Below are 23,344 nucleotides of genomic sequence, written 5' to 3' on the forward strand. Positions count from 1 at the left end.
CAAGTACTTCCTGGCCTTGCATGATATTTTTCAGCCTTGTCTCATAAAAGCAAGATTAACGTATTCTTAGTTTATTAATTCATTTAACATTCAGCATGGTTTAAGAATAGTGTAGTACACTACTCTCTAGGCCCAATTGTATTACCATGTGTCTTGAAAGAAAATTTCATTTCTTTAACTAGATATCATAAGAAAAATTTAGTATACAATAATTTTGACTTATTTTAACATGGATTGGTGCGAGTGGTACACGATTCACAGGTTGGTTGAATAAAGGCCATATGAAATCGAGAAATCCTTCCAAAGCTAAGAGTATGCAATTAGGTAATTCAAATCTTGATGCTCTACAAGACATGCTGGTAGTTAAGCCTACTTCTCATCTTTGTGGCTTTGTTTCAATCAGGTCAAAATATTGCGCTGCATACAACGGATCCAAAGAAAGATGATATACTATTTTGTTTGAATTCTAATTTCGTCACTCCAAACTGCCCCGTAGCAAACTGTGTGTAGTGTTTCGAAAAATATGTCCAAACGTCAAACTAATCTAGACAGCAGAGGTAAGATTTTGCAACAAAATATTGTGTTATATATCTGATGCTTTTCTGACCCATTTGCGCATAATACGATTCAATCATCATCTCACTTTCCATGTTGTTGCTTTATCCGCTTAGCCTCTAGGTGATACCTCTCCAAGTCATCGTCAAGATCTTTAGCAGTCACTTTTCTATTATTGTTCTTTACTTTTGCGTGGCCTATCGGAACGCGGTGAGGCCTCTCCAAAGCATGACCAAGATCTGTAAAATATAACTTTCGAATATATCCCTTCTCTTCTCCATGGACCCTTGGAATGTAGCCCTGTACGAAGTCATTGTGGAACCCCCTACCCCCAACTCTTTCTCCTTTGCTGCAAAAAAGCGTAGTACGGAACTTACAATCAATAGAAGTTACTTAAGAAAAGGGACATGCAGGAATAAACCTGACCATTCTAATCACAATTACATGGAATCACCATGGTAACATGTTAGGAAATGTGGATCCAAACCCCACATACGTTTACCCCTTATTTATTACAAATATTCATCTACTCAGAAAAAAAATATGTACTTAAATTTCTAATTTTACTCAATATCTAAAATGAACAGAGAGCAGCTGCAATGTTCAGACTAGATAATATATAGAACTGAAAAGCTAAAATGATCAAGGATCAGAATTTCACACCTTAGAAGTGAAGCACTTGGTCCCAATAAGTTATTTTGATGAAGAGGCGCAACAACAGGACTACTAGTTCCAACGAGCTCAATTTGCAATGGTTTTCCATCAAGCCTCATATTGTTGTATTTCTTGATGGCTGATAAAGCATCAGAGTGTCTCATAAACACAACTTCTGCTGTTCCCTTTGATCTCCCATTCTGATCATAATGAATGGAGCATCTTTTCAATTCACCCTCTTCCGAGAACAGCAGCTGTAGAAGTCATACTTGATTTTCAATTATTTACAGTATTTGCAGATCAAAAAACAAAGGGTATCTCTATTCACAATTTTTTGAAGAGTTCTACGACGACAGAAAAATTATATATGTTTGAAACAGGCCATTTGAGTATCATGTAGCAATAGAGGTTTGAGCGAGCTGCGATTTGGGTACATGTCATAGGTCCATATTGCAGTAATGTCTCCTTGATGTACCTCAATTTCAAATTCATAAACCAGCATAATGAAAGGGCTGTCAGCAGAAATGTCATTTAATAGAATAAGTAGAAACATTCTTTGCACCTCTCACATGACAGACGCAAATTTTCAGTAATATAGAGTTCTGAGCATGCTACACACTTGAAGGTAGGCAAAAAATTATGGCACCAATAAGTACAAAAAGTTGAAAGCAGAGTAAACAAATGTAGTAAGCACCGCTAAGAATCAAAATCAATGAATATTATAGAGTACATCAATTTTCAGTCCAAATTATCTTGGTTCCGATGCTTTAAAGACAATGGTTTTTGTCATGACAATTTGGGAATTTCATCTCTCTTCACAAAACATAAGACATGGAGCCCGACCAATTTTGACCCAAAATTGAATAGTCTAAACTAAGTTTTACCCAAAACTAAATTTGTAATATCATGATAACATCTACTAGCACAAGAAAGGTGCGAGGAAAAATGGATCACAAAACATTAAAAAGAAGACATTAACAAAGGAGGGAGCGAATAAAGCACGAAAGAGTTTCTTGTGTAGAAGATGGTGACAAAACCTTCATATCACCGTTTGAAACTCCAAGATCCAAGTTAGATATCAAGAGTTTGGTTCCGCTTTCGATCATAGCGGCACCGTCATCTTCGAAAACCATTTCTGGAATCATTCCGCGATGCCTTGCCTAACAATCAAAACGGTGAGTCACCACTAAACTCTCTTTTCTTCGTTAATAACAAAGAACCATTGAAAGAACGAAATGAAACCGTAACTCACCCGCGGAACGGGATACGGCGTCGCTCTGACCGGGTTGCGAACAAACGTGAATCGCCGACGAGTCGCCGCCGCCTCGGCGGAGCTCCTTATAATGTCGTCGAGTGACATGTCAATGCCGGCGACCATTCTCGTCGGAAAAAAATAAAAGTGAGAACTTAGGGTTTTGGAAAGAGTGCAGTGTCTCCGTGAAGCGTGTTTGCGCTACTCAGAATATTTGAACATGGTGCAGTGTGAGTGAGACCAAGAAGGAGAAGAAACGAGGGATCCGTGTTCGGTGTATTCGCCATTCCACGCATTCATTTGTTCGTCAATCTAGAGTCGTCTGATAACAATCAAACGGTCCCTATTTTGTCTCTATAAATCAACTTAAAACACGTGTCCATGATAACATCCGTCAAAAAAAATATCTTTAATCAAACGGTTATTAATGCGCCAAGATATTTTGGCTCCAATGACTCCGTTCCCGAGGAAGATGTGTGTGTGCTGTGGTGATATTTTGTACCCGTACTTTATACAATTCCCGCTGATATTTGGACACGTGCCATCATAAATTTTCATGTATGATAAATTTATCTAACTTTTGTAATAATCATATTATTATAAGTTTAGCACAAAATTAATTATTAATTATATAATAATTAAAAAAATATGTTTTTTGTAACTTTAAAATGATTAATGGTTCAGACTTAACCTCAAATGACAATTAAATTAAACATTGAAGGATCATTTCTATGTGCACTCTTGTTAAAGACAAAAACTCCAAGTAATATGGTCTATAACAGCTCTTTATTTTGAGGTAAAAACATTTTGAAAATGATTAATTTTAAAATGTTTATTTAAAAATAGTAAAACTTTTAATTAATTTTGAAAGGTTGATTTAAAAATTAGAACTATCTATAACCAGTTTGTTTAAAAATATAAATGTAATAAACAGAAAACTAACTTTAAATTTCACGAGATCTTTAAATTGTAATTAATTTATGTATGCCCGAAACTAACATTTACGGGGGGAAATTAAATTTTCACATACTTTCTATATAAATATTTCTATATTCTCAATTAATTAAAAACTATTTCGGATATTTTTTAAAACAAATGAGAGTTATTATTATAAGCTGATAAATAAAAAGATAATTACCATAAAAACTTAATAAACTTATCAACCATGATAATTTGTACTTTGGTGAAATTATACCGCCATGTCATTTTAATTTAAATTTAAAGAAAATAAAATTATGTTTATTTTACAAAATTGGAAGCTAAAAAATCTGAGTAATATAAGGGAGAAAAGAGTAGTGAGTGTGTAAAATGAGACAGGTTTTTTATTTTTATTTTCTTAAGTGGACCTCAAATTCAGTTTTCAAAATTTCGAAATTATATACCTTTATACTTTTTCCTGTATTTCTATAAGCAAATGGAAAGAAAATTTACCTTCATCTTTCAAACATTTTTTTACTATCATGTCTCTGTACTTTCCTCCATTTTCACTCCATCTTCTTCATTCTTTTTCAATTCTACATGGAGCTTATTTTAACTTAGTGTAATTTCAAAATGCGTTTTTTATTTTATATTTATGAATAATTCAAAATATAAAAAATTAAATATCAAATTGTGTAATTTAAAATAGACATAGATTATATAATTTTGAAATATAATATTTTATATTCCAAATTGTATATTTTGAAAACATTTTCAAATTAAATCGCCTGATATTCAAAACAAAAAGAGGGTAAAATTATAATTTTGAAAAGTATGAAAGTATAGAAAGAAATTATGAAGACGAAGGAATAAACCCCTTATATGGAACTTCTTGTCTTACTGTTCGACCAATCTTAAATAACAAAAAATCGTAATCCCTTTCAAAACCAATTAAAAAACATCTTTTAAATTTTAAATCCTTAATACGTATTTTTTCTGTGAGTGGTTTTCTTAATTTATCCCTTAAATAATATTTCATTTTCAAATTAAAATAGTTACTTTACTAGTTTTAGCTATTAGCTATCTGTTTTTCAAATATAATCAAATTTTTTCAACTTAATATATTTTTAAACTAAAATAATGAGTTAAAATTTGTGTATAAGTAATTTTTTTTGTATTTATCTTTTGTAAAAGAGAGTTTACTCTTTTGTGTCCGCTATTCAAAATATCAATTTTACTTTTTAAAATATAATTTATTTATAAAATTTTTAAAAATTGACTGTTATTTTTAATTTTATTTATTTATCAATAATTATTCTCTCATCCCTTTTTATATATTTTATTTTATTTTTAATAAATATAATTTATTTTATATATTAATTTAATAATATTATATTATCATTTATTAATATAATATTACATAAATTTAAAAAATATATGACGTATGTATGTACCTTAATAATAATAATAATTATTATTATTAAAGTATCTTATTCAATTTATATATTTCTCTAAATTATTTTACTTCTCCGTTCTCGTCTAAACCAGGTCATACGTCGGTTCAAATTTTAAGTTCAAATTAGATAAACAAAAAATATCAGGAAGAAATCAAATTTAATATGAGAATTTTTGGGATTTAGGTTAATGCTATCTGTTTTGGAAAAAAAAAAAAAAAACGATACTTGCGTAAGCAGAAAATAAAACAGAAGAAAAGAATAAATGAAAAATGAAAAAAAAAATGACGTGATCTCAAACTGCAAAAACCGAACGAAAATGAGGACATAATAGCCATTTCAGATTCTGCAAATCCCCGCCCCCGAGTTCTATCGTTTTCTTTTTCCTTTCCCCTCTTTTCTGAGTTTTCTTCGCTACTCTTCATTTCTAGAGAGAGAAACCAAGAGAGAGAATCGCACACGCACCATGGACCAGGCGGTTCACCTCCGATCCTCCACCATCACCACGGCGGCGGCGGAGAGTCTACACCTTCCCACGCTCCCTCCCAAAACTAGAGAGGAGGGCGAACTCTCTTCCGACGCCGACGACGATGCCGACGTATTTTTCTTCACCAAACCCTACCTTTTTCTTCTTTTTTCACTATTCTCCAATTCTCTCTTTTCGTATGGTACAATCGTTGACTTTCTTCTTCTTATCTTCTTCTTCTTCTTCTTATTCTTCAGTCCCGCCATTTGTTCTGTTTGTCTCTCAGTCACACTATTTTATTTATTTATTCTTTTTTATTATGAATTCAGAACTAGGTAATTTGTCTTTGTTAGTTAGTGAGTTTATCTAGGTTGCTGTAGATCTGAGTTTCTGGAGAATACTACTCGGTTCTGTTTCTCTCCTGTTTGAGAACTATGCAGAGTTGGGTTTTGTGTTTCTTTATTTGTTCTTGTTTTAATTTGGATAAAACAGTTGATATCGAAAATGGAAGAGTGTAGAATTTTGATTGCATGTGTTGTTCTTGACTTCTTGACTTCTTGCGAATTTAAATTTATCATTTCTTTTATTAGTTTTTTTTAATGAGTAATTCGTGTGCACCAGGATAACCTTGAAAGCTCTAATGTGCAATCCACCCCTGTTGTTGGGACTGGTTCTGTCCCATTGGTGCGAAAGAGTACACTGGGCGTTCAGGATGGTGAGATTTGCTAACTTTTTATTAAAGAAGTGTGCTATCAGCCTTATGTTGTTGGTTATCTGAATGGTTTATACAGTCTCTTCTACTTAGAGCTTCATTCTTCTCTTTTGGTGTCATCTTGAACTCCCCGTGGGTACTGGTCTGGTTTATGGGCTTTTTCAATGTATTCTTCTTGGAAACCTTCTTGGTGGTTTTTTGTGCACCAAGGATATTTACTCTTGATTTTCTGTGCATATAATCTTCCAAAATTCTTCTTGGAAACTTTTATGACAATATTTTACAGGTTCCACTAATGTACAGTTGCAAACTACCAGACAACCAACTACGCAGAAGGGCTTAAAAAAGAACCAATTACTTCCTAAATCTTCTCCATGGACTGGTCATGTCGGCACTGATAAAAATCTTGTGATAAGCTTCTCTGATGATGACAGTGGTAGTGACCATGAAACGAAAGGTAATGTATCCAGGTTAGATAGCAGTGTAAAGAGGACTAACTCAACCTTGGGAAAATCTAACAAGTTAAAGCAAACAAGTTTACCCAAGGAAGTGCCCAAGAGATCATCCTTAAGTCGCACCTTTGTCTCATCAATGACAAAAATCCCTGGATCTAATTCTAAGGGTGTTGGATCCATGCCACCAGTACAAGGATCAAGGGCTAGAAATTTCAATCTATCGAACAAAAATTTAGTGCGAGGATTGGATCAAGGATTGGTGTCAAATGACAATAAACTTCAGGATTTGCGGCATCAGATTGCAATTCGGGAAAGTGAGCTCAAGCTAAAGGCAGCCCAGCAAAATAAGGAGAGTGTTTCAGTTTCGAATAGGGACCACAGTGCCATGAACCCAAAGAAGTCAGTGTCAATGGCTAGAAAAAATACTCCTGTTTCCTCCGGACCTGCACAATTTGAGCCAACAGAGCCAGCTAGGAAGCGTGTGAAACTTAGCACATCTAATGGTGTCTCTCAAGCTGTTGATAGTCAGCAAGAAATTCCAGCCGTTAAATCTTTGTTGCCAGCAGAAACATTAGGAAACTATTATCCTCAGGAAAGAAACAAGGTTGATCAGGACCAAAAAGATATTCCATTATGTAGAGCAGAGCCAAAGTCTGGCATATCACGAAGGCAACCTGACAATCATGTTGACAATCCATTAGAAAGTATGCCTCGTAGATCAAGCGATGGTAAATACTTGTTCTTCATATGGCATCTGTACTATTCTGCATTTTAGAGATTGAAGGAGGGTTTTAGTCAACCTACTTGTACTCTGCATCAGATTCCTAACCTAAAATTGAACAAATGTTTCCCCATTTTGTTTTTATATTTTCAACAACCCTTTAGCTTTTATGATGCAGTATTTTCATTATCATATGTCTAGATTCTGGCCTCAATATTTAGCAAAATAGCTTCCAAGTGCCATTGCAATTTCTATATCACACATATTTAGTCAAAATATAAAATCGTATTGCCATGTCATGTGAATTTGTAGAGTGTTACTGTCTAATCCTACTTGGCTATTGATTTAAATGACTTGGGTAAGTATTACAAAGCCAATCACTTGACGGCAACCTAGCCCAAACACTAGACAGTCAAGCATGTTTCAGTTGTTTTCTGTTTGTAATCTCTCATGGTCTAATTATACTGTGTAGGTGATGTCAATTATGGTTCCAATCAAACTGAGAAGAGTAGTAGGCTGGTGAATCCTGGTGTTGCATTGAACCAAAGTGCAGTGCCGGCAAATAGCAATTCAAATACTGTGTTAAAAAATTTTGTGAGTTTTAGTTTATTTTACATGACATTTTCCTTTCTAGTTTGTGACTTCACTGAAAACTCCATCATTTGATCTTTGTAATAATCTGACTTTCTGTTTTTTATTATGAGTGAAGTATTGACCTTTCTAGTTTATTCCTCTTTATTGTTTTTCCTAGAACAGCGTAGGTCCCAGTAGGTCATGAGATCAACCAACTTAAACGTTTTACAACAAGACAGCAATGTTTCTAATCTAATTCTGAATTTTTCTATATTGTGATTCTGTTGTCTTTAACAATACCACCGAATAGTGTAGGGTTTGTTTATGCATCATGTTCCTCCCTGAATAAATTTCTGGTATTCAAAAAATTGAGAAAAAGAGGCCTATGATATGTATGACATTATAGTCTCCTGTGTTTTTCATCTTGTTTGACTCTCTCTTCTCCTCTCTCATGTAGGAAGCATTGAACAATGCAGTTCTTTTGAATCATAATGGCAATGTAAATGCCTCAGAGCACAGCAATCTAGATTTACAGTCATTTTTTGGTATGGAAGAATTGATAGATAAGGAACTAGAGGAAGCTCAAGAGTACAGGCACAAATGTGAAATTGAAGAAAGAAATGCTCTCAAAGCTTATCTTAAAGCTCAGAGGTCTTTGCTTGAGGCTAATACACGATGCACCAATCTTTATCATAAAAGGGAATTGTATTCAGCCAAGTTACGATCTTTAATTTTAAGCAGTTCTGGCTTATCTTGGCCTTCAGGGCAGCACCAACATCCTGATATAGAGTTGGATTACCTACCGAGACTTGGATATGAAATACCCACATCAAGCTGTCAGAGGCTGGCTGAGGATAATGATATTAATAATCCCAGTTTTGATTCTAATAACCGAGGAATCAATAGTAGGCATTCCAATATAACCAAACACCATGCGACTAGAGCAAATTTAGTGTCCGAACCTTTTGGTGAACCAGATGCCAGTACATCAGAGCCGTTGCCTCAAAGGGATAATTATGCAGCAGATGAAGTTTATTCTCCTTCGGATGAATTAGGTACATCAGCTAATGAAAATGAAGAGAGCTCTCCATCTGGACATGTTTGTAATCATCATCGTGATGCTGACTATTTTAGGAAAGAAGACTCTGTATCCAAATTAGTGGACAGAGATACAACATCAAATGCAATTTTATGTAGTGATAATCCTCAGGATTCCTTGCTTCTTGAAGCAAAATTAAGATCTGAATTATTTGCACGATTTGGGACAAGAGCTAAGCAGAGAAGCAATTCGTGTAATGATGTAGAGCCTGTTGCTGAACGAGGAGCTGAAAATGAGGTTGGAAATGAGAAAACAAAGGTGCTTCAAACAGTTGTTCCACACTCTAGGGCAGAAGGTAACGATCTTAAAGGTATTTCTCTTACTTATGTTAGAATGTAATCAGCTATTGCAGATTTGTAGGAAATTAACTGTTGCATATTCTAGGAAATTAGGATAATTGATTCCTAATTATTAGGTGGAAATTTATTATAGTAGATTCTGTAAATTAGTATAAATACATATTATGTGGTTTGAATTAGACACACAATACATTCAGCAAATATACATTTCTTTATGGTATTAATAGTTTAGGGTTCCAATCTTTGATCTCCATTTTTTTTTCGGGTGAACAGTGTCCACGGCCATTGTGTGTCCCTTTTTTTTGTATCCCAGTGTCCCTTTCCTCCCCTGATCACTGTGACTAGACTTGCCTTCCTTCGGTGACCACCGTGCTTTGTTCGCCGCTGCGATCTGCCGCCACACGCACCCACATGCGCAACCTATTTTTGGTGTGTGCGTTTCATGCACCCATCTCCAACAACGTTTTTCTCCCGTCTCTGGCATGACCCACTTGCCAGCCGCCCTCTTCCTTCTTCCTCTCACCCAGGATTCCCTTTTTAGCCTCATTTCAGGTTCATTTTCCATAGCTTATGAAAGCTCACACTCAAGTATGCCCTCTGCGGTGACTTTTACCATTGATCTATTGATTCCATGTCAAAAATTAATCGAGATGAGCAACTATAGCTCTTCGGCTGCTGCTGCCCAGCTGTGGTTTCAGGGTCAAGGCTATGCCGACCACTTGACCAAACAGGCTAAAGACATTCCCCGCAATGATCAAGTCCAATGGATGCAACTTGTTGTGGTGTGATGCTTTTCTTATATAGATATGACTATTAAGTTCTGTGTTGGTGTTACTACTTATCAGTAGTCCGTAGTTATTGTAATGGAGCATATGTAAACTGTATAATTCATGTGCTCTTATCTATCGCCCTCTCGCTTGTCACTTCTCTATTTCTTATATAGATACGACTGCTAAGTCCTGTGTTAGTCTCCACATGTGTCTATTTGTTTCAATTTAGTTCCCATATATGTTTATTTGTTTCAATTTAGTCTCGCTCTATTTGTTTTAATTTTGTTCGAATATTTTTTTTTTCAAGATAGAGAAATATTGTCTCTCTTTAAGACTAAATTTATTATTTATATCAATGTTATATTGATATTTGTTACTAAAAATGACTTATAAAATTAAATATTGAAATTTATATTAAGACTTTTACATTAACTTAAATATAAATTTCAATACTTAATTTTATAAGTCATCTTTAGTAACAAATATCAATATAACATTTATATAAATAAGAAATTTTATCTTAAAAGAGAGACAATATTTCTTTATTTTGAAAAAAAAAATATTTGAACAAAATTCAAACAAATAGAGCGGGGCATAATTGAAACAAATAAACATATATGGGTACTAAATTGAAACAAATAGACACGTGTGATGACTAATACAGGACTTAACAGTCTTATCTCTAAGAAATAGAGAAGTGACAAGCGAGAGGGCGATAGATAAGAGCACATGAATTATACACTCTAAGAAATAGAGAAGTGACAAGCGAGAGGGCGATAGATAAGAGCACATGAATTATACAGTTTACATATGCTACATTATAATAACTACGAATTACTGATCATTGGGTGGAATGTCTTTAGCCTGTTTGGTCAAGTGGCCGGCATAGCCTTGACACTGAAACCACAGCTAGACAGCAGCAGCCGAAGAGCTATAGTTGCTCATCCCGATCAGTTTTTGACATGGAATCAATAGATCAATGGTAAAAGTCACCGCAGAGGGGTACTTGAGTGTGAGCTTTCATAAGCTTGAGAAATGAACTTGAAATGATGCTAAAAAGGGAATCCTGGGTGTGAAGAAGGAGGAAGAGGGCGGCCGGCAAGTGGGTCATGCCAGGGCCGGGAGAAAAACGTAGTTGGAGATGGGTGCATGAAACGCACACGCTAGAAACAGGTTGTGCAGCGGCGAACAAAGCACGATGGTCACCGAAAGAAGGCAAGTCTAGTCACAGTGGTCATAGGAGGAAAGGGATGCTGGGATACAAAAAAAAAAGGGACACACAATGGTCGTGGGTACTGTTCACTCGAAAAAAAAATGGAGATCGAAGATTGGAACAATGACACTTGACAGGTACCTTGCCACATGGCATTGACAATGCCAAGGATTTGACACGTGGCAATTTTTTTTAAATTAAAAAAAACCAAAGGCTAACACGTGGCACACTATTAATGGTGTTTGCGAAAAATTAACAGAGAGTACTACATTGATGCACAATTTCAAAATTGGATACTAAATTGAAACAAACTTAAAACTGGGTATGTTCGGACTAATTAAGCCTTAACTTTTCTAACATGAATATCTTTGGCGCTGAATATTTTGTATTATTGTGATTGTATCAACTTTTAATGCCTTAAAAAACAGAAATTGTAGTTTCTATGCTTTTATAGTTGTTGATGTAGGTCTTCTCTTCAAATCAGTTTAATATGAATGCTGTTTTTAATGCATATATTTTACTATGATTTGTCTTTTGTTGGGTATTTTGAGTAAATGTTCTTAGAGTATCTGTTATGTATTTAATGATAAGGTTTTCGTATCATTCACTGTTGGTTTTGAGTACAGTTAATTTCCTTTATTGAATTCATGTTATCCTTTCGGTTGTGCATACAAATTTTTCATAAGGTGCCTGCTGTAGGCAAATATATGCTAACTATCTGGTTGCTCAGTTTTTATGATTTTACTTCGAAATCATGGCCTATGATTGAGTGACTGAAATTTCTCCAAATGACTGGCCGTTTTAGCACATATCTTGTTTTTTTATGAACTTGCATGTTTATCTCTTGTATTGAATATTCTGTTCAATAAATTTAGGCATTGGGAATCATGATAGGAGCGTCTCTGTAGACATGAGAGAGAATCAAAGTCAGCCAAACATTGGTGGAAATTCTTTGATTGTCAACCACATCATTGGTTCAAGAGTTCAAGGAGATATGCCTTGTGAAGGTTACCTGACTACAAATACATTAGACATCCAACCTTTAATTTTTAGGAGTGCATTCAGTAAGCTGAGAGGAATGTTTCCATTCAATACAAATCAATTACAGAGTAAAAACTTTTTTATTAATGCTAGTGATGGTCCAAATGAAAATGCTACTTCCCTCAGTTCTCATGAAAGAAAGTGTACCAATGTTCTAGCAATATCAATGCCTGTCAATATTGGAAACTTACTCTCAGATGACAGCTCCTATGGCAACAGTGCTGCAGTTGATCCATTTTGGCCACTTTGCATGTATGAGCTGCGAGGAAAATGCAACAATGATGAATGTCCCTGGCAACATGCTAAGGACTATGGTGTTGAAAACATTCAGCACACTGATTCTAATAATACAGGTATAAAGATTAGTTGTTGTTTTCAAATCGATTTGTCTTGTCTTCGTCCTTGCTAATTTTGAAAATTGCCATGTGGTATTCTTTTAGTATTCTTTGGGTGCTTTCATAAGCTGAACTTTTGTACATATGATATAAGTAGGTCAGTGAACAACAATACTATGTAATAAAATGCATGTTCAATAAAGCTTATTGTATATTGTTTGAACTATCTTGTTTTTGGGTTATAATTGTTCAATTATTAGGGAACTTTAGTCTGGCTCGGGTTAAGCCATTTTTCCATTGGATGTAGCATGTATTAGGAAAATTAATTAATTTCATTTTTATTAGAGTTATTTGTAGTTTCTTATTATTATTTTTTTTTACTTTGACATTTCATACACTATTATTTTTATCTTTTTTGATAAGGGTGCAACTAGAAAATGGTAATTAATGTCAGCTTGGATTTTAAAATGACAGACAAAAAAGGCATACTTTTCTTTAAAATATGACTTAAGAAAGAAAAAATGCAATAAATTTAGATGAATAACAAACAAAATAACGAAAGACTTTTAAGTCTCTAAAATATCTAAAAAATGCTACTTGTACAACACAATTACATCAATGAGACGGAAAGGAAATATGAGATGTGATGTTATAGAGATAAAGTAAAAAAATGTTGTATATAAACTTTTTTATGAATAACACATTTCAATATCCTATGACTTGATAACTCACTCTAATGGCACTGTTTTATAGGCATTTAATATTTTCCTTCAGACATATTTAAGGAAGGAGCGAATCCTCGTAATTCAGATTTCAGATTAAACTACTGAAATTCATTATTGACACATGAAAATGGTTTCTTTACTCTTCATCAATGGTGAACCACACAGTATTGGAAAATCTAGAAATATGTAGTGTATTGATTTGACTATTAACTATGAGCAGTTGTGAATATTAATAAATGGAATTTTAATTACAAAATCAGAATTATTATTTTTAGATTGCTTTTCTGAAGACTGATAGACTATTGTCGTAGATTGTCAGGGGAGATTACCATTGCATCAACAGAATTGTAATGGTGTGGCTAAAGTTCCCAAGTTTCACAAAGCTACAATTTTACCAACTTACCTTGTTGGTTTAGATACATTGAAAGCAGACCAATTTGCATATAAACCTGTTGTGGCACATAGAAATGCTCAATGCTGGCAGAAACATTTCGCCCTTACTTTAGCTACTTCAAGTCTGCTTGGAAATGGTCTACCTGTGGATGGTCCGTTACTGCATGGTGGTAATGAACGCATAGAGGTCCATGGTGCATGGAACAAACAATTGTCATCTTTTCATTGGAGAAGTGGATCTGGGGTTTGTTGCTTTTAACTAATTTATTTATTTATCTATTTATTGTTTATTACACTTCTATTGGTTTTCTATTATTATCTCTTTAATTATGTTTCAGTCTAAGACTCCAAGGTTATCACTCAGATGCAGAAGTGAGCAAAATGGGTCAACTGTAATTATGTTTTGATTTTTTATGATTGTATTTTGGTTTTATAGAATCTTTTTTAGGATTTGATTTGGTTATGTGTGGTGGTTTATTGAAACACTTAGAAAAATGCATACTTGCCGATAAGTTTTACTTGAAGAGGTTTAGAGAAAATGAAACAGTGAAAAACTATCACTGTTACTGTTTTACCATTGTTTATATAAGAAAAAATAGGCAGAATACAAAGAGTCATCAGTCCTAACCCTAACCTTAAAGAAGGGATCCCATACATGATAATAAAAGAACATTACATTTCAACACTCCCCCTCAAGCTGGAGCATATAGATCATATGCTCCAAGCTTGGAACATATAAATTGAATTCTAGGCCTCTTAAAGATTTAGTTAGAATGTCTGCAAGTTGTTCATTAGAGCCGACAAACTCAGTAACAAGATCCTTGGATAGTAATTTCTCTCTAACAAAATGACAATCAATTTCTATATGCTTTGTTCTCTCATGAAACACCGGATTGGAGGCAATGTGAAGGGCTGCTTGATTGTCACAACATAACTTCATCTGCTCATTTTCACAAAATTTCAACTCTTGAAGGAGTTGTTTAATCCACACTAGTTCACATGTAGCTAGAGCCATAGATCGATATTCCGCCTCTGCACTAGATCGAGCAACAACACTTTGTTTCTTACTTTTCCAAGAAACAAGGTTCCCTCCAAGGAATACACAATACCCTGTGGTAGATCTTCTATCAATTGGACAACCAGCCCAATCTGCATCACAATATGCTACAACTTGAGTACTTCCCTTGTTCTCATACAACAATCCTTGTCCTGGGTTCCCTTTCACATATCTGAGAATGCGAATCACAGCATTCCAATGATCAATGTGGGGATTTTGCATAAATTGACTTACAACTCCTACTGGATAAGAAAGATCAGGTCTTGTTATAGTAAGGTAGATGAGTTTTCCAACCAACCTTCTATATCTCTCTGGATCTGAGAAAAGTTCACCTTGATCTCTTGTTAACTTTTGATTTGAGTCCATAGGGCTATCAATGGGCTTGCAATTTGTCAGGCCTGTTTCCTCCAAAATATCAAGAGCATATTTTCTCTGTGCAATGATGACACCTTCTTTTGATTGTGCCACTTCAATGCCAAGGAAATATTTAAGACGACCCAGGTCTTTGGTCTGAAAGTGGCTAAACAAATGGTTCTTCAATTGAGCAATTCTAGTGATATCATTTCCTGTGATAACAATATCATCAACATAAACCATAAGATAAACACATTTGTCAGGAGAAGTATGACCATAAAATACTGAATGATCCGCTTCACAATGTTTCAATCCAAAATTCTGCACAACATGACTAAATTTACCAAACCAAGCTCGAGGAGATTGCTTCAAGCCATAGAGAGAACGATGTAACTTACAAACTAACCCAGACTCCCCCTGAGCAACAAACCCAGGAGGTTGCTCCATGTATATCTCCTCTTCCAGATCACCATGAAGAAAGGCATTTTTAATGTCCAACTGATACAGAGGCCATTGGCGAATGGCAGCCATAGCAAGGAAAAGACGAACAGAACTGGTTTTAGCCACAGGAGAAAAAGTATCACAGTAGTCAAGGCCATAAACCTGAGTATACCCCTTAGCTACGAGATGGGCTTTGAGTCGATCTACAGCACCATTAGGACCAACCTTAATAGCATAGACCCATCTACAGCCCACAGGCTTCTTACCAGGAGAAAGAGAGACAAGTTCCCAAGTCCCACTGTGTTCAAGTGCCTGCATTTCATCAATCATGGCTTGTCGCCATCCAGGATGACCAAGTGCCTCATCAACAGTCTTAGGAACCTTAATGGTAGACAAGGAGGAAACAAAAGAGAAATATGGAGGAGACAAACGATGATAACTCAAAAAATTATAAATAGGATGTGGATTACGAGTAGAGCGAATACCTTTTCGAAGGGCAATAGGCCAAGGATGATCGGAGTCAAGAGAAGACGAAGAGGATGAAGGATCCATGATTCGAGAATCTGGTGGAGAAGGATTTGAGTCCAAGGGGTCTTCAGGCAAGGAAGGAGTCCTTGGAGTGCGACGCTGATATGTGAGAAGAGGTGGTTGAACAATGTCATTGTCATTCTGAGTGGGAGGTTGAGTTTCAGGAATGACCAAGGGATCACAGGATGGTAAAGGAAGGACCTGTTGAACAGATGAACTCTCCTCCATGGAGGACAAGAAAAAAGGTGTGTCCTCAAAGAGCGTAACATCAGCAGACATATAATACCTTTTGGTTGAGGGAGAATAACATTTATACCCTTTCTGAAGGCGAGAATATCCCAAAAAGACACACTTAATAGCCTTTGCAGAAAGTTTATCAAGACCTGGAGAGACATTATGAACAAAACAAGTACATCCAAACACACGTGGAGAGACACGATACAAAGGATCATTTGGAAAAATTATCGAGTGAGGAACTTTATTTTCAATAGAAGAAGAAGGCATCCTATTGATTAGAAAACAAGCAGTGAGGACTGCATCTCCCCAATGATGAACAGGAACATTAGTATTCAACATTAGAGAGCGTGCAGTTTCGATAAGGTGTCTATTCTTTCTTTCGGCTATGCCATTTTGTTGTGGAGTGTGAGGACATGTGGACTGATGTAAAATTCCATGGGAAGATAAAAATGAGGAAAACGCAGCAGAAAAATATTCCTTAGCATTATCACTTCTGAGAATTTTAATTGTCTTCCCAAATTGGTTCTTAATTTCATTAAAGAAGGACACAAATAAGGATAAAAGTTCAGATCTTTCTTTCATTAGATAAACCCAAGTACAATGAGAGAATTCATCAATGAACATTACAAAATAGTTAAAACCAAAAGAAGTGACACGACTTGGTCCCCAAACATCAGAATGAATAGTAGAAAAAGCAAAATTACATCGTGTCTCAGACTTTCTAGGAAAGGAAGATCTAACATGCTTTCCTAACTGACACGATTCACAATCTAAGGCTTGAATGTGTTTGAGACTTGGAACCATCAACTTCAACTTAAACAAACTTGGGTGACCCAAACGATCATGCAAAAGTTTTGGGGATGAAGTTGCAAAACAAGATACCGAGGAGCTTGGTTTTAGGAAATAAAGTCCCCGTGACTCATGTCCTTCTCCAATCAAGACGACCCGTACCATGTTCCTATATAGCAAAGGAATTAGCAGTAAAGGTTACAGAACAATTTAAGGAACGAGTCAATTGACTCAAGGAGATTAAATTGTAAGGACAATGAGGAATGTACAAAACAGAATTTAAATTTAGTGAAGGAGATAAAGAAACTTTGCCAATTCCTTGAGATGCCACTTTGGATCCACTTGCGACAGTAATAAAATGAGGAATTTTGGGAGAGGATATGGAGGAAAATGAGGAAATGTTACCAGAGACATGATCAGAGGCACCTGAATCAAGAATCCATGGACTAAGACCTTCCACTGATTGAGAAATGCATGCAGTTGACATTGAAGAGGATGGGCCAGGATTGTTGGATTTCTCAGATTTGTACCTCAAAAATTCTTGGTACTCTTCATCAGAAAATCTAGATTCTGAATGATCAGACTTGGACACATGAGCAGCTTTATCAGGAAAACCATGTAAGGAATAACACTTGTCTTGGGTATGGCCCATTCTATTACAATATGAGCATTGAGGACGCCCACTTCGACCACCACGTCCTCCACGGTTGCTCCGACCTCCTCCTCTTCCTCGTGGTGCTACCATTGCTGATGTTTCAAAATCATCAATTGAACTTTCATCTTTGACCAAGGTAGGTACACGAAGAAGTCTAGTAACTAAGTTGTCCATTGAAGGAATTTGATCACCAGCTAAAACTTGATCACGCACATGATCAAAACTCGAGTGCAGGCTCCTCAAAATTAAGACCATGTAAAACTTATCAAGTTTTATATTGATATCGTCTAATGAATCAGCCACAAAAAAACTCTTCAATTCTTCTACCGCAGCCCTAGCCTTTCCTATATGAGAAACCATATCATGATTGATTTGCTTGAGTGAGGCTACTCTTTGAGTTGCATCAAAGAGGCGCTGAATGTCGTTAGCAAAAATGTCTTGTGCCCTTTTCCAAAAAGAGAAGCATGTCTTGTAAGGTCTCAAAATGTCTAAGACCCCTTGCTCAACCGATTGCCATAAAACAGCACACAACTGAAAATCCAATTTCTGCCACTTAGGTTTCTCTTCCTCTGAAATAGTAGAGACCTCTTTTTCAAGATGATCATGATAGCCTTGACCAAGAAACCACAACTCCACCGAAGCTGACCAAGAGGAGTAATTTTTCCAGTTCAGTTTTGCAGAAGTAATAATAGGAGTAGCTGACAGAGGGAGCCATTCCAGCAGCCGTAGAAGCCATTAAAAAAAACTTAACTTTTGAGAAGAAACCCTAGGTACAAGCTATGGCCACCAAAACAGAGAAACAAGAGCACAAATAGATCCAGGAGGCTCCGGCGAGTCGAACGACAGTGGTGCGTTGCGAATCCGGTGCCGGGAAGGCGGCGCGTGGTGAACACGCGCTTGAAGGCCGCCGGAGAGTGGCGGCGCGTGGCGGAGCGTGCGGAGGATTCCGGGGACGTGACTTGCGGGGATGGGTTGCGCTTCTCGAGGCGCACCTAACCCTGACTTCGCCGGAGTAGACACGCCGGCGGCGACGGCGGACGGTGGCGGAAGACGGCGGACAAGCGGCGGACGGCGACAGTCACTGTGACAAACAGTGAAGAGGAACCAGAGAAGATGTTTTGGCTCTGGCTCTGATATCAACTTGAAGAGGTTTAGAGAAAATGAAACAGTGAAAAACTATCACTGTTACTGTTTTACCATTGTTTATATAAGAAAAAATAGGCAGAATACAAAGAGTCATCAGTCCTAACCCTAACCCTAAAGAAGGGATCCCATACATGATAATAAAAGAACATTACATTTCAATAGTTTTATTGTGCCTATCGAGGGACCTAATTGAAAAATAAGATAAAATTTTAATCTTCTGTATTATTCCAAGAACACTTCCTTTTGTTCTAGTAAATTCAAAGTATCTACACTGTGGATTCTAGGTTACATGGTGAAAATAACCGGTCTTTGCATGTCTGTGTAGTGCTTCTGTACAGTGTCACTTACATTCATATATTTTGCTTGTCAGTGCATGTACATCTATTATATGTGTGCTGTTTGTGTAGCTTGATGAACTAATCAAAGAGTTTCTTTCTAGTCATGATTATATCTCTTAGAACTTTAAATAATTAATTTCAGAACTTGGAGTGAAAAGGTATTTATTTTTTAAAAGGAAATAGACCCCTCCAGTTTTATTGAGAGCTCCCTTTGTCACTTATTGGCTATGATGTGTATTTTACGATTTCCCTGATATCAACACATTGGTTAATCTGGTTTTGATACCTTAGTTCAAATTTATGGACTCCTCGTATTCCTTTATGCATACTAAATTTCCATTTATTTATTGCATACTTAAAACCAAATTAAGCAGGCTATGGCTGATAGTGAACAAGCTGTTGAGATGGCTCTTCTTATTCTCAACCATGAAATTAATAAAGTCCAGGGTGTAAGGAAGGTAACTGCTGTATTTTGGACTGTGTTGGTGGTTAGTGTTCAATTTGTCCACGTATTTCCATCTCAAAATTTGGATTTTTCAGGCCCTATCTGTACTGTCAAAAGCACTGGAAAATGATCCAACATCTGAGGTTCTCTGGATTGTTTATCTACTCATTTATTATGGAAATTTGAAGCCAAATGATAAGGATGACATGTTCTTGTGTGCGGTATGTTTTTCTTTGCTTCCTAATTTTGTGTAGTCTGTTCCCTGGAGAATATTTCCTTCTTCCAAAAGGAGAATGGGGAATTTTTTAAAACATATTTACCATGGATGGTAAACTCAGTAAATCTACTCATAGACTTTATTTATTATCCAGATTCCTGGGAGGTCGTGGTTTGGTTTGTGTGATAAATAATGGCGTCTTTCTGATTTGCTTTCATTCCCATGTAAAAGAAAAAATACAAATCCAAAATACATTGTCTCCATCGTTTTACAAATAAGAACTTTAGTTATACACCTGAATATATTGGCCCATCATTTTTAAAGATTGTTAGAACCTGTCTATCATTTTATAAAAAGCTAGTTATTGGCAAGTACGTTCAGGGAATGATGGGTGAATGGTTGAATTAAGACAGTCCTGTTTGGAAGGTGGGCTATTGCGTGTATTTCTTTTTTTTTTTTTTATAGTTTTGGCCTTTTTGTACATGAAGATAAGAGAGAATTTAATGGAATGCTTGTCTCCATATATTGTTTGATAAGAATGAGCCTTTTGTTATCTTTCTTGGTCTCTCTACTTCAATTCTATTTTAACTTTCTGATAGCATGTTAATTCTTCCTTTTGAGAATTGAATGTGGGCTGTGAAAACACTCAACTGTTGTTTCCCAGGTAAAGCTCTGTGAAGAATCTTATGTACTGTGGCTCATGTATATCAATAGTCAGGGAAAGCTTGATGACCGATTGATTGCCTATGATACTGCCCTTTCTGTTCTCTGTCAGCATGCATCTGCCGATCCCAAGGACAAAATACACAAAAGTGCATGCATATTGGACCTGTTTCTGCAGATGATACACTGCCTATACATTTCAGGGAATGTTGAGAAGGCCATTGAAAGAACTTATGGAATATTCCCTACAACAACAAAATCCAATGAGCATCATCATCTGTCACTCTCAGATATACTCAATTGCTTAACAGTTTCTGACAAATGTGTATTCTGGATTTGTTGTGTTTACTTAGTTATTTACAGGAGATTGCCTGATGCTGTAGTTCAGAAATTTGAATCTGAGAAAGATCTCCTAGATATTGAATGGCCCTTTGTCAATTTATCTGAAGATGACAAGGTGATGGCTATTAAACTTGTAGAAACAGCTGTCGAATCTATTGATTCTTTTGTCTATAACGAATCTGGAAAAAGTGAAGTTAATCTCAGGTCTGCTCAACTTTTTGCTCTCAATCATCTGAGATGCATGGCTGCCCTTGATAGCAGAGAATGCTTAAGAGATTTGCTGGATAAATACATTAAGCTGTATCCGTCATGCTTAGAATTGGTGCTGGCATCAGCTCGAATACAAAAACAGAATATTCAGGTTGATAGTTTCGAGGGATTTGAGGAAGCCATTAACAGATGGCCAAAGGAAGTTCCTGGTGTACATTGCATCTGGAATCAATATATTGAAAATGCTCTCTACAATCAAAGAACTGATCTTGCAAAAGAAATTACAGTTCGATGGTTCCAATCTGTTAAGCAAGTACAAGATCTACCTATTGATGTCGAGGGAAATTCTGGTGGCTCATTCCGAATGGGTTCAAAATTTGTTTCAGACAGTTCCAGAACTGATCATAAACAAATAGATACAATGTTTGGATTTCTTAATTTGTCTCTCTATAATTTTTTCCAGAATGATAAAACAGCAGCATGCCTAGCTTTTGACAAGGCAAAGAGTACTGTTAGTTTTGGAGGTTTAGAGCAATGTATGAGAAAATATGTGATGTTTCTGGTTTATGATGAGTTGAGCTTGAAGGAGGATGGTCCTGATTGTGCCATTAAGAAGATTTTGGAGTTATATACAGATGCTTCCTCCCAGGCATTGCTAGTCCCCAAGGTGTTGACAAGAAAATTTGTTGACAGCATCAAGAAGCCAAGACTACAGCATCTTATTAGTAACATAGTAAGTCCAGTTTTATTAGACTGTTCTCTGCTATATTTGACACTTCAATCATGGTTTGGTTCATCTCTTTTACCCCAAACTATTAGTGACCCCAAACATTTGGTGGATTTTGTTGAAGGGGTTATGGGAGTTGTTCCTCACAACTTCCAATTAGCTATTACTGTGTGCAAACTATTGATCAAGCAATACAATTCTTCCGACTCTAACACAGCCAGTCTTTTGTTTTGGGCTTGTTCAACCCTGGTAAATGCGATTTTGGATTCCATGCCAATACCTCCAGAATACATCTGGGTGGAAGCTGCTGAGCTTTTGCACAATGCTATGGGCACTGATGCAATATTTGACAGGTTTTATAGAAGGGCTTTATCAGTGTATCCATTTTCTATCATGTTGTGGAAATACTTCTATAAGCTATATATGACCAGTGGAGATGCAAAAGATGCTGTTGATGCGGCAAAAAAAAGGGGTATTGAACTTGGTACTAAAGATTTAGAAACTGATTGAATGTATGGTTTGGTAGGGTCAACATAATTGCTGATGGGAAATGAGATGCCAGTTTTGCTTTATTTGTGACAAGGTCTCTAGATGCAGATAATTTTTTCTATCGTGGAATATTTTCCACATACAGAAAGTGGTCCTGGTGACGAAATAATTTCAGGAGTTTGATGTTCGGGAAGGTAAATAAGGTATGAATGTGTGGCGACTTCTGAGGTTCAGGCAAATAGATTGTATAGGTAATGCTGATGAACTTAATACGAATACTGACTCTTCTCTGCCTCTGCCATCTCCCCTTCTTTTTTGCCATCCCCCCTTCTTTTTTGCCATCCCCTTCGCTTCCATTTTTCATGAAATTGATGTTATTAGCATACTTCAACTTTTGCACATCTTGTCCTTTCTCCATCCTCCAAACACCCAATCCTCCACTCAAGAATCAACTTTGTATCCACACATATGATAGCCATTGCACCACCACAGGGAAATCTTAGTAACTCACTCTTGGACACTTCTTTTAACATTTTATTATTATTAGGTGAAATCTCGTGTTGGCAATACCGAATAACTTTAACGTAATCTCGATTTGGGTGTGACCAACATGAGGTTTTATCCGATAGTGTTGAATAGAGAGTGTCGGAGTTGAGTTACTATCATTTTTCTTCCACCTTGTTATGCTGGACATAGTGGTATCATATTTTGGATATTCCAATTTTGTAGACTTATACTTTTTTTGAAAGATTGTAGCTTGTTACTTGATAGATGAATGAAAGAAAATATTACCTTATGTCTTGTGCTTGTTGTTGCCTTATATTCCTTCTCTCCCTGACAGTTCATTGTATTTTACTTCCTACCCCAGTTATACATGGGACACCACAATACCATGTCTCTTTCACTATGGGAGTGTTTGGAAGAAGGAAACTCTTTTGTTTCCCCAGAATCTAGAATTGGGAAACTAAGTGTTTCGTGTTTAATATACTACCTGGGGAAGTTTTTCACGAAAGGATTCGTATAAGTGTCAAAAGAAAAGTTTGGTTAAATAAAGTTTATAGAACCTTAAAG

The 23,344-nt window shown here is 36.0% G+C and overlaps 2 protein-coding genes across 5 annotated transcripts; one reads left to right on the top strand and one right to left on the bottom strand.

Annotated features, from left to right (window-relative positions):
* Positions 1-295: 295 nt before the first annotated feature.
* Positions 296-2,720, bottom strand: LOC114184140 (THO complex subunit 4B-like). The gene is made up of 4 exons (XM_028071396.2): positions 2,462-2,720; positions 2,247-2,369; positions 1,219-1,463; positions 296-904 (listed from the first exon to the last, which is right to left on the bottom strand). Exons 1-4 carry the CDS (start codon positions 2,585-2,587, stop codon positions 640-642), a joined length of 759 nt encoding a protein of 252 aa, XP_027927197.2. The 5' UTR covers positions 2,588-2,720; the 3' UTR covers positions 296-639.
* A 2,439-nt stretch (positions 2,721-5,159) lies between these two features.
* On the top strand, positions 5,160-23,069 carry LOC114184311 (zinc finger C3H1 domain protein). 4 transcript variants are annotated; one of them, XM_028071609.2, is made up of 10 exons: positions 5,160-5,431; positions 5,921-6,014; positions 6,298-7,194; positions 7,660-7,781; positions 8,218-9,154; positions 12,017-12,535; positions 13,554-13,879; positions 19,552-19,638; positions 19,721-19,846; positions 20,507-23,069. In XM_028071609.2, exons 1-10 carry the CDS (start codon positions 5,300-5,302, stop codon positions 22,292-22,294), a joined length of 5,028 nt encoding a protein of 1,675 aa, XP_027927410.2. In that variant the 5' UTR covers positions 5,160-5,299; the 3' UTR covers positions 22,295-23,069. The 4 variants fall into 4 exon arrangements, with proteins under 4 accessions (XP_027927410.2, XP_027927407.2, XP_027927408.2 ...); XM_028071606.2 differs by having other exon boundaries at positions 5,161-5,431; positions 8,218-9,169; XM_028071607.2 differs by having other exon boundaries at positions 5,161-5,431; positions 8,218-9,169; positions 19,555-19,638.
* Positions 23,070-23,344: the final 275 nt, after the last annotated feature.

Source organism: Vigna unguiculata, chromosome 5 (genome assembly GCF_037176805.1).
Source record: "Vigna unguiculata cultivar grain cowpea cultivar isolate G323 ecotype 2 chromosome 5, ASM3717680v1, whole genome shotgun sequence".
NCBI classification, from domain to species: domain Eukaryota; kingdom Viridiplantae; phylum Streptophyta; class Magnoliopsida; order Fabales; family Fabaceae; genus Vigna; species Vigna unguiculata.

Excerpts from the sequence above, each read along its gene's own strand:
- LOC114184140 (XM_028071396.2), bottom strand. The coding sequence starts at position 2,587 with ATGGTCGCCGGCATTGACATGTCACTCGACGACATTATAAGGAGCTCC. Across the intron at positions 2,370-2,461 it reads CGCCGTATCCCGTTCCGCGG|GCAAGGCATCGCGGAATGAT; the intron begins GTGAGTTACGGT and ends TTTGATTGTTAG. Across the intron at positions 1,464-2,246 it reads TTTCAAACGGTGATATGAAG|CTGCTGTTCTCGGAAGAGGG; the intron begins GTTTTGTCACCA and ends TGACTTCTACAG.
- LOC114184311 (XM_028071606.2), top strand. The coding sequence starts at position 5,300 with ATGGACCAGGCGGTTCACCTCCGATCCTCCACCATCACCACGGCGGCG. Across the intron at positions 13,880-19,551 it reads ATTGGAGAAGTGGATCTGGG|CAGGCTATGGCTGATAGTGA; the intron begins GTTTGTTGCTTT and ends AACCAAATTAAG. Across the intron at positions 19,847-20,506 it reads ATGACATGTTCTTGTGTGCG|GTAAAGCTCTGTGAAGAATC; the intron begins GTATGTTTTTCT and ends GTTGTTTCCCAG.